The sequence below is a fragment of the Aegilops tauschii genome, chromosome 4 (genome assembly GCF_002575655.3).
Source record: "Aegilops tauschii subsp. strangulata cultivar AL8/78 chromosome 4, Aet v6.0, whole genome shotgun sequence".
In the NCBI taxonomy this organism is placed as follows: Eukaryota; Viridiplantae; Streptophyta; class Magnoliopsida; order Poales; family Poaceae; genus Aegilops; species Aegilops tauschii.
The window spans coordinates 67173385-67184253 of NC_053038.3; the positions used below are offsets into that span (position 1 = coordinate 67173385).

General features: G+C 42.0%; 1 protein-coding gene across 3 annotated transcripts; it reads left to right on the forward strand.

Moving 5' to 3' along the window:
* Window positions 1–6150: 6150 nt before the first annotated feature.
* On the forward strand, window positions 6151–10444 carry LOC109769033 (uncharacterized). 3 transcript variants are annotated; one of them, XM_020327774.4, is made up of 4 exons: window positions 6151–6663; window positions 8206–8466; window positions 8668–8893; window positions 9935–10444. In XM_020327774.4, exons 1-3 carry the CDS (start codon window positions 6286–6288, stop codon window positions 8857–8859), a joined length of 831 nt encoding a protein of 276 aa, XP_020183363.1. In that variant the 5' UTR covers window positions 6151–6285; the 3' UTR covers window positions 8860–8893; window positions 9935–10444. The 3 variants fall into 3 exon arrangements, with proteins under 3 accessions (XP_020183363.1, XP_073352391.1, XP_020183362.1); XM_073496290.1 differs by having other exon boundaries at window positions 9753–10295; XM_020327773.3 differs by lacking the exon at window positions 9935–10444 and having other exon boundaries at window positions 8668–9009.
* Window positions 10445–10869: the final 425 nt, after the last annotated feature.

Consider the following 10869-nt stretch of genomic DNA (forward strand, 5'->3'; position numbering starts at 1 on the left):
CAAATGGCATACGTCTATAAGCATAGGTTCCAAAAGGACAAGTAAAAGTGGTCTTTTCTTGATCAGGTTGAGAAACAGGTATTTGTGAAAAGCCAGAGTATCCATCAAGGAAGCAAAAATGTGTGTGCTTAGATAATCTTTCAAGCATTTGATCAATAAAAGGCAAAGGGTAATAATCTTTTCTAGTTGCTTTATTTAATTTTCTAAAATCAATTACCATTCTATAGCCTGTAACAATTCTTTGTGGAATAAGCTCATTCTTATCATTAGGAACAACAATAATACCTCCTTTCTTGGGGACACAATGAACCAGACTTACCCATCTACTATCGGCTATAGGATAAATTATACCTGCTTCCAGTAGTTTTAATATTTCCGTTCTTACCACCTCTTTCATCTTCGGATTTAACCGGCGTTGGTGATCAACAACGGGTTTAGCCTCAGGTTCCATATTAATTTTATGCTGACATAGAGTGGGACTAATGCCCTTTAAATCATCAAGAGTATATCCAATAGCAACTCGGTGCTTCCTTAGAACTTTCAATAATCTTTCTTCTTCATGTTCTGAAAGGTTAGCACTAATAATAACAGGATATATCTTCTTTTCATCAAGATAAGCATATTTCAAAGTGTCTGGCAATTGTTTTAATTCAAACACAGGATCACCTTTAGGTGGAGGAGGACCTCCTGGAGTTTCAACATGCAAATTGTGTTTAAGTAGAGGACGTTGTTCAAAGAAAATCTTATCTATTTCATTTCTTTCATGCATATGTAACTCATTTTCATGGTCTAGCAAATATTGTTCTAAAGGATCAGTAGGTGGCACAACAATAGAAGCAAGACCAATTAATTCATCCTTACTAGGCAATTCTTTTTCATGAAGATTTCTACTAAACTTGGAAAAATTAAACTCATGAGACTCACCACCAAAGCTAACACCGACAGTTTGTTTCTTACAATCTATCTTAGCATTAACTGTGTTCAAGAAAGGTCTACCAAAAATAATGGGACATAAGTCATCTTGTGGGGAACCAATAACAAGAAAATCAGTAGGATATTTTACTTTCCCACACAGGACTTCAACATCTCTAACAATCCCAACTGGTGATATGGTGTCTCTATTAGCAAGTTTAATAGTAACATCTATTTCTTCTAACTTTGCGGGTGCTATGTCATTCATAATTTCTTGATATAAAGTGTAAGGAATAGCACTCACACTAGCACCCATGTCACATAAACCATGATAACAGTGATCTCCTATTTTAACTGATATGACAGGTATGCCAACAACAGGTCTACGATTATCTTTTTTATCAGGTTTAGCAATTCTAGCAACTTCATTACAGAAGTAAATAGCATGCCCATCCATATCTTCCTCTAAGAGATCTTTAACCATAGCAATGCTAGGTTCTACTTTAATTTGTTCATCAGGTTTAGGTGTTCTAACAAAACTTTTGTTAACCACAGTTGAAACTTTAGCATGTTCCTTTATCCTAACAGGAAAGGGTGGTTTCTCAATATAAGCAGAAGGAACAACTGGATCAACATTATAAAGTATAGTTTCTTCCTTAACTGGTACTGGTTTTTAATTTCTTCTTTAATAGGTGGGTGATATTTAAACCACTTCTCTTTAGGGAGTTCAACATGACTAGCAAATGATTCACAAAAGGAGGCTACTATCTCAGAGTCAAGTCCATATTTAGTGCTAAACTTTTGAAAAGCATCAATATCCATAAAAGATTTAACACAATCATACTTAAGTTTAATACCTGACTCTTTACCTTCGTCGAGTTCCCAATCTTCAGAGTTGTGTTTAATCCTTTCCAAAAGATCCCACCGGAATTCAATAGTCTTCTTCATAAAAGAACCAACACATGAAGTATCAAGCACGGTTTGATCACTACGAGAAAGCCGAGCATAAAAGTTCTGGATAATAATTTCTCTTGAGAGCTCATGATTGGGGCATGAATATAACATTGACTTAAGCCTCCTCCAAGCTAGAGCGATGCTTTCTCCTTCACGAGGCAAAAATTATATATATAATTCCGATTACGATGAACTAGATGCATAGGATAATTTTTTTTGGTGAAATTCCAATTTCAAGCGATTCCAATTCCATGATCCAATATCATCGCATAGCCTATACCATACCAATGCTTTTCCCTTCAAAGACAAATGGAAAACCTTTTTCATCACCTCATCTCGGGGTAGACCTGCAAGCTTAAACAATCCACAAATTTGGTCCACATATATCAAGTGCATATCAGGATGTTCTGTTCCATCTCCTGCATAAGGATTAGCTAGAAGTTGTTCTATCATACCCGAAGGAATTTCATATTCAATATTTTCAGTAGGTGCAGTAGGTTGAGGGGTAGCTAATTGTGGTTCTGGACGAGGTGAAGATACCCCGAACAAACCCCTCAAAGGATTGTTTTCCATAGTAACAAGTGACAATAAATTTCAGCACACTATATAAATGTTTCCTTACCGAGTTCCACTTACCAAAGGCGCGCGGTCTATCATGATAAGCAAAGCGTTCTTGAGGGTACACGAGAATTTCATCTAGTCACTTTCATCATGTTGGTTTGATTTGTGTTGGCTACTTTGATAATTTGATATGTGGGTGGACCGGTGCTTAGGTGTTGTTCGTACTTGAACAAACCTCCTACTTATGATTAACCCTCCCGCAAGCATCCGCAACTACGAGAAAAGTATTAAGAATAAATTCTAACCATAGCATTAAACTCTAGGATACAATCGGTCCCTTACGGAACAGCGCATAAACTGGGGTTTAAGTTTCTGTCACTCTCGCAACCCACCATCTAATTGCTACTCCACAATGCATTCCCTTAGGCCCAAAATATGGTGAAGTGTCATGTAGTCGACGTTCACATGACACCCCTAAGGGAATCACAGCATACATACTATCAAAATATCGAACACATATCAAATTCACATGATTACTTGCAACATGATTTCTCCCGTGACCTCAAGAACAAAAGTAACTACTCACAAATGATAAACATGCTCATGATCAGAGGAGTATTAAATAGCATAATTGATCTCAACATATAATCTTCCACCAAATAAAACATATAGTATTCAACTACAAGATGTAATCAACACTACTAGTCACCCACAAGCACCAATCTATAGTTCCGGTAACAAGATTGAATACACGAGATGAAATAGGGTTTGAGGTGAGATGGTGCTGTTGAAGATGTTAATGGAGATTGCCCTCCCCAAGATGGGAGAGTTGTTGGTGATGACGATGACGATGATTTCCCCCTCCGGGAGGGAAGTTCCCCCGGCGGAATCGCTCCGCCGGAGGGCAAAAGTGCTCCTGCCCAAGTTCCGCCTCGAGACGGCGGCGTTCCGTCCCGAAAGCCTTCCTCTTATTTTTTCTAGGTTAAAATGACTTATATAGAAGAAGATGGGCACCGGAGGTGGGCTGAGGAGGGCACAACCCACCAGGGCGCGCCTGGGCTCCCTGGCTCACCCAGGTGGGTTGTGCCCACCTGGTGGGCCCCCTCTGGTAGTTATTTGCTCCAATATTTCTTAAATATTCCATAAAAATTCTTTGTGAAGTTTCAGCTTGTTTGGAGTTGTGCAGAATAGGTGGCCTGACGTAGCTTTTTCAGGTCCAGATTTCCAGCTGCCAGAATTCTCCCTCTTCGTGTGTACCTTGCAAATTATGAGAGAAAAGGCATTAGAATTACTCCAAAAAGCATTATTATGGATAAAAACATCATAAATATGCAAAATGGACGTATCACCGGTGCATTGCACCATGACCAACGACGAGGCCCGTGCCCATTATATGGACATGGTGCGGGAGGAGCGGGAGGACCAGTTTCGGGAGGCGCAGGCCGACGCCAACTACAACCACAACCTCCTCCAGGGGCATCTGCAGGCAGAGGAGCAGGTCACCACCGGCAGGACGGTCGCGCCGGACGCGGACCTGGCGGAGCAGGAGGCGCTGCTCGAGTCCTACCGCTCCACCCACAAGATCCGCCTCGCCCCCTGGCGTTACCGGCAGTAGGTCGCGGAGGTGGCGGTCGTCGGCAAGGAGTGAAACGACGAGGCATTGTTCGGCGATACCGACGAGGAGGAGGCCGCGCCCCGGTGCCACAACCATGAAGATGTCGGCACGTCCGCGGGCACCGCCGGCAGCGAGGAAGAGTAGTGCACGGTAGGTTGCCGCTGCTCGTGTCCCAGGAGGCCACGGCTCCTCCCCTCTCGTCGACACCAAGCTTGGCGGGCTCACCATCTTCGCCCGATTAGTCGCTTGGCGGTGACGTGGAGTCGGACAACTTCAGTTTCCGAGGCTCTAGAGGAGGAGGTTACGGAGGCGGAGATGGAGAGCGCCGAGGCGGAGCTGGAAAAGGCGAAGCTTCTGTTCTCTTGGTTCATGGCCGGACACGGGGAACGGGCATCGGCGATCATTTAGATTAGGTATTAATTATACTCCAGAGCTCGCCTAGTACCTCTTTGATGTATCTGTAATGAAATCTGTCATCTTTATATGAAATCCGGCCTTGATTATATGAAATCCGGACTTGTTTGAACGAATTTCATCTGGTTGGTTCGAGTTTGTCCGTGGATGGATGTGGGAGGAAATTTGCGGGTTGCTGTTGGAGATGCCCTAAGAGCATCTACAACCGGACTTGTCTATATGACCTCCTACACGTTCACGGACAAGGTCGAGTCACCCTCAAATGTCCGCGTCCACAGCGGTCCTTCTCGCACAAAAACCCTCAATTCCACACAATCTCATGTAGTGTTAAACACACAACGTTAAACACACAAACATACATAATTCATCTAGATTAACAGATATAGCATAGGGGGGTTCTCTTACATGCCACCGGACTACCAAAAACTGACATGTTGTACTAGCTAAAATCTGGCTATGGAGGAAGTTCACCCTCATCCGCCCTTGCCCTCGTCCTTTCCTTTGCCATTGCCCTTGCCCTTACCTTTACCCTCTTCATCGCGGAAGTAGCGGTCGAAGACACAATATGGATCGAGCCAGAGCTGTCGGATGCGTCACCGGCCTACTCCTCCTCCTCCTCTACTTTGGGAGGCAGGCCGGCGAGGGCACGGTGTTGTTGTCTGTTAGGATGGGCGCTTTTGCTTTGTAGGTTTGTATGGTCGTTGTTAGTGTGGTGTTTGTGATACGCTCGTTGTTCTTAGCGAGTGGTAGTCTTCTTATACTTACAATTCTGCCTTCTATAAAGTTATGGTACACCTAGCCGTACTCTCGAAAAAAATTGTTCCCCTTGTGTTTTTCTTTCTCTGTCCAGAGCACCCAAAATAACTATAGATAAATTGCACAATTCATCCATAAAATAGCATGCAAATATTCTAATGCAATAATAGTTTAAATATAAATATTACAAACCAATATAAATTTTTAAATAAAATAGTTCAAATTTGATATTTGGGCATGTATTTTAGTTGTCCTTTTGAAGCGCTCACAGGTGCTCATTCCGAAGCTCGACGCTGAATCTGTTGATCCATTTGGATAAAATCCCGAAACATCGTGTGGACTCTGTGGTGAAAGTTCGATAGGACCACTCATGTTCTTAAAATCTAAACCAATGTGAATTGCCTCACCCTCATAATCATGTTGTGCATGATTACACAATCTATCATCACCTCCCACAATTTCTCTAGATCCCATAATTTTTATAGGTCTTCAAACAACTGCAAAATGGTCTTGAAGCATGCCAAATGCCCGATGGAGCGACGGACGTCCAACAAGATCTGGTGGGCGGCCGGCAATGGTACAACGCCGACGTCTATTTGGGAGGGAGCATATACAAAGTAAAGGAGGAGGGATGGAGTGAGAATGTGCGGGATCCGCAATGGTTTTGGCTGAGTCTAAGGTGTCGGAGGCTACATGGCGAAGGTCCGGACGCCTGCAAACCTTCCAACTTTGCAACCGGTTTGTGGGATTTCGGACAGCCAGATGCATCAGTGAATGTTTGAGGCATGACACTGGAAGACAAAAAAGGTCCGCGCGGTGTTGAAGTTGCACTTAGAATTGAGCCACGTCATCGGTTCGTTCATGCAGCTCGTTCCAGACCACTCAGGCCGCAACGGGACAGCAACCTATAAATGTGTCCGCTTGTCTTCCCCACACCCACACGCTGTCACGAAGCCTCGTGTCCGTCCTTTATCTTCGCTCTGTGGCCATGGACGCTCCACCCCACACCACCACCCCGCCCTCCTCCACCACCCTAACCCCTCCGCCCCCACACGCCTCCTCGCATTCCCCCAATGGCGGCCATTACCACCACAACCGCGTCCTCCTCCTTCCTCCACCGCCGTATCTCCTCGTCACCAGCAACAACCACCACCCCGCGTAGCCACCTGGTTCCCTTCCACGCGCGCAACCGGTGCCACCTCAGGTTCGCCTGCCGCGCCACCGATGTGTCCGGGGCCGAGCCATCGGCGCCTCCAGAGACCGGAGGGGGCAGCAGCTGGTTACCGGTGGTGCCGCTGGCGGCGCTCCCGCGGGGAGAGCGCCGTGTGATCGTACAGGGCGGGGAGGAGATCCTGCTTCTCTGGTACAAGGATGAGGTATTCGCCATCGAGAACCGCTCCCCGGCCGAGGGCGCGTACACCGAGGGTCTCCTCAACGCCAAGCTCACGCAGGTAAACTGCTCGGCAAAATGCCTGCATGTAGTCTAGTCTGTGTACCCGACTCATCTGTGTGACTCTTTTGGAAGGTTAAGCTCACACAGTCAGTTTTTCAAAGTGCTGTATAGAATAATAGAAGTATAGGCGAAAAAACACTTGGACAAGATACATACTAAATGGTGCATGTAGAGCTTGGCTTCTATTCTATATCAGTACAAAATTTCCATGTTCTAGGTTAATTGACCCTGCACACACCGAGACTGATTAAGCTGAAGGACAGCGAGCTCTATATGTCTCTTATTTGCTGATTTTCTTTCATCTTTTATCTGCTATGGCTTTTATGTATCTCCTCGGAGTGTGAAATTTTGTTATGATGTAGATCATCCCTGTTTTCATTGGACATTCTTTTCTTTAGCCGTGCAATTATATTTTTATTCTGATCGGCAGGTGTGTTGAATTTTACTAATTAATCAAGAAGTGAATGCTAAAAATTACCTATTAATGACCTTTGAAAACAAATTCATGAGCAATTCATCGAAGTTTCATTATATTAAACCAAACATAATACAGTTCTGAATATGAACGCTGAGACGAAAATAGTTGGGAAAGATGGACACACAAGACATTGTATTTCTGTTACAAGTACACACGTATATTCATCGAAAGGGATGGTGGCAATTCTTGATTTAAATATCGTATCAGAGATTTGAGGCCTTAAACTCCTGTTTGAAATATATTTGTCAGAGTGTTGGTGTTCAATTTCTTGAGTTACATGTCATTGACAGTTTTGCCACTACTGTAAGTAGCCCTAGTTTCTCATATTTTAAAATTCCATGTCATAGGGGAGTTTTGCCCATGTATCAATTTGTGTAACAGGACTAAATTTTTTTCGAAAAGGAGGAAGGGTAACAGGACTATGAACCGAGTGAGACAGATGTCAGAGTCAATTTGTTGCTGAGATGCCTATTAGCTAGCAAGTTTGAATAGGAGTGATTTCATGGCAGTTTTCTAGTTTCTTCTTTCCAGTTGCCTGCCTTCCCCTGAGACATGCTTTGGATATCCTTTCATTTCAAAACAGAATTATGCTATGAGACAACCATGACCTATTATTCAACAATCTTTATGTTTAATTTAAAGAAATGGTAGGGTCACTGCTCCAAATATGTGAAGGTACATGCAATTCTGTGAGTTCTATCACTAAGGATATAAATTCGAACACACATTTTATTTTCTGAACTGTATATATTATGCTGTTATATCAACTTTTGGGCACCTGGGTTTGCATAAAAGTTCACATTTAAATATGTTCAGAAATTTGATGTGAGGGAAACGTCTTCACTTCGAGTTAAGACAAAGTTCTAGAGGTTTCAGATAGTTATTCGCTTGTTGGTGCACCATATCACTTTGCCATCTGCTATTTCTTATACTGCAAGCTGCAATGCTGCTAGTCTTTTTTTTTCTTACCACACACTCTGAGTGTAAACTCCATCGCTTGCTTGCATGAGATAATTCCTCTCCATATCTCAAGGATGTAACCTTATGTTATTTGCATTTCAGGATGGCTGCATTGTTTGCCCATCAACAGATAGTACCTTTGATCTTCGCACTGGAGAAATAAAAGAGTGGTATCCGAAAAACCCTGTTTTAAGGGCTCTGACACCTGTATTGAGAAAACTATTCGTGTACCCTGCAAAAACGGATGGAGAAAATATATACATCAGCATTAGGGGCGCTGCTAGCTCTGTAGGATCAGCTGAGATTCTGTTCAGCGGGAAAGCTCAACCAGGGAGTACTGCATCTGATGTCAACATCGAAGAGGTTTCATTCTCCCTTGCTCCATTACTTTTACTCTGAAGCTTAAGATCATATCTATGCATAATGCATTTCTTTTATCTTTCATTAGGTGATCCCTGCATGGATAATTTACTCTAGTCTACTCCATTCTTAGCAAAAAGGGAATTTTACCAAACTGGTTACAGTTTGCAACTAGAATATGACATGTTTGTGTTACATTTTCAGGTGAGAATGGTGGTCGATGAAGGTGTAGGAGGTTTTGGTTTCACTGCTTACAATGAACTGGTCAACGGAAAAGCTGCCATAATTGGCTTTCTATTGTTGATAGATTTTGAACTTTTAACTGGTAAAGGCCTTCTCAAGGGGACTGGTCTATTGGACTTCATCTATGCAATTTCAAGAGCTTTCAGCTCGTAAAGATGTTTTCTGTTTAGTGTGGAGTGTTATCAAGGTATATCACTACTCATGTAAGTCTAGATTTTGTTTACATACAGTTGAGTACACGAGCAATTGTAAGTGAACATTATGTTTGCCCACAAAGTAAGGAATACAAGATAACTTCTTCTACTCGCACTCTTGGATCTGTCTGATCGTCCATGAACCCCAAAATGAGGTTATAGGTTAAGCAAGAAAAAGGGCTACGGGCTTCTCTTATACTCCCTCCGTTTCTAAATATAAGTCTTTTTAGACATTTCAAATAGACTACAACATAAGGATGTATGTAGACATATTTTAGAGTGTAGATTCACTCATTTTGCTTCGTATGTAGTCACTTGTTGGAATCTCTAAAAAGACTTATATTTGGGAACGGAGGGAGTAATCGGTAATAAACTCACTTTTCCATTACCTGGTTGGGGTTCATGTGAATGAGAAAATTGATGTTAAGGAAAACCAAGAAAGTAGATTGCATGTATGACATGGGAAACAACAAAGCTGATGGTACCAGGAAAAACTTTTTCGTTTATTTTCCTTTATTTAAATCTGATCACAAAGATATTTCTGAAAGCCAGATACTATGGGGAGAAAGCACCATATTATGTATTACAAATAACTTCTCTTAGCAATTTTGTTTTTTGCTGTATATGTCTCTTGAACCTCATGGTATTGAAGGTTACCCAAACTCAATCCTAAAATCTCAGCTTTTGTAAGATAGGTCCTTTCTACCCCTTTTTTGATAAAGTAAGATAGGAACCATAAAATGAGATTGTTTTAACTATTTGAGTTTCAAAACAATCTCATCTTAGGATTTTAGGATTAAGTTTGGGCCCTATCTTACAGAAGTGCTGAAGCTTCTTCGTTTCCATCCCCAGCATTCTCTTTGTGCCAGTATTGCTGCCCTGTTAGCATACGGAGTTCATTGCTTCCAGTTTCTGGCTTCAGAAATCCCATTTTTTCTGCACTTGGCTGTATCTCAGATGAGATCATTGAGTGGTTTATCTCAAAAGAAGATGATAAGATTTTAAATCTAGGTTTCTGCTTGTTTGATTTTCAGGTTTATTAACTCGAACCTGAAAGAAGTGTTCGAGTGAATAAACCACTTCTTTCAGGTTCGAGTGAATAACAAGAGATTGCTGCTTGTTATCATGCAAGGAGTACAACAATACTGTATTATTTCCGGTGTGAGGTTTAGTGGAGCAATCTGATTTCGAAGTATTTATGTAAAGCGCCTTCGAGTGCCAGGCCGGTTATCTTGCCAGTTGATCTACTACGTTAACCAAGGGGGCAATGGTTGTGTGCATCATCGATGCAGAAGCAGGGACGCAATAAACTTTTCCACCATCTAACACAAAAGTGCACAACAATTTCAATGTCATCGTGAGGAAATGTAGAGAGCACATGCCCCAGGTTCATTTCAGTGTGGAGTTCAACAATGCTTATGCTCTTCTAGAAATGTAAAGAGCACATGCCCCAGGTTCATTTCAGTGTGGAGTTCAACAATGCTTATGCTCTTCTCTCAAATAGGATGCACAATAAATGGAAATTCAAAATGGAGTTCGGCTTTTTTGCTCCTGCGTGAACAGTTCAAAAGAAAAAAAAGGTAAGAAAAACCTGATTTTTTTAATGAACATGTTTGTGTCTTCTAACCGTGTGTATATCTTTTGTGAATAAAAGACCAGATCACCAAGCATGTCTTTTATTAATGAAAAATTGCGTGACTTTTTGGCAGTGCTTTTTTTGCCCAGACCAGTACACATGCCTTTTGTTCACCAAAAAATACACATAGTTCAAAGACACGAATATGTTCAATGTAAGAAAAAAAAACAGATTTTAACTGTTCATGAGTCTGAGCTCGAAAACTCCTCCCTCCTACAAAAGAACTTAATCATTTGACGTTCATGTACGATAGCTACGTGTTTGCAAAATCACAGACACTGTTTCTCCTTTGAAAATTTGCACATAGTTCGAAGACACGAAACATGTCCACAA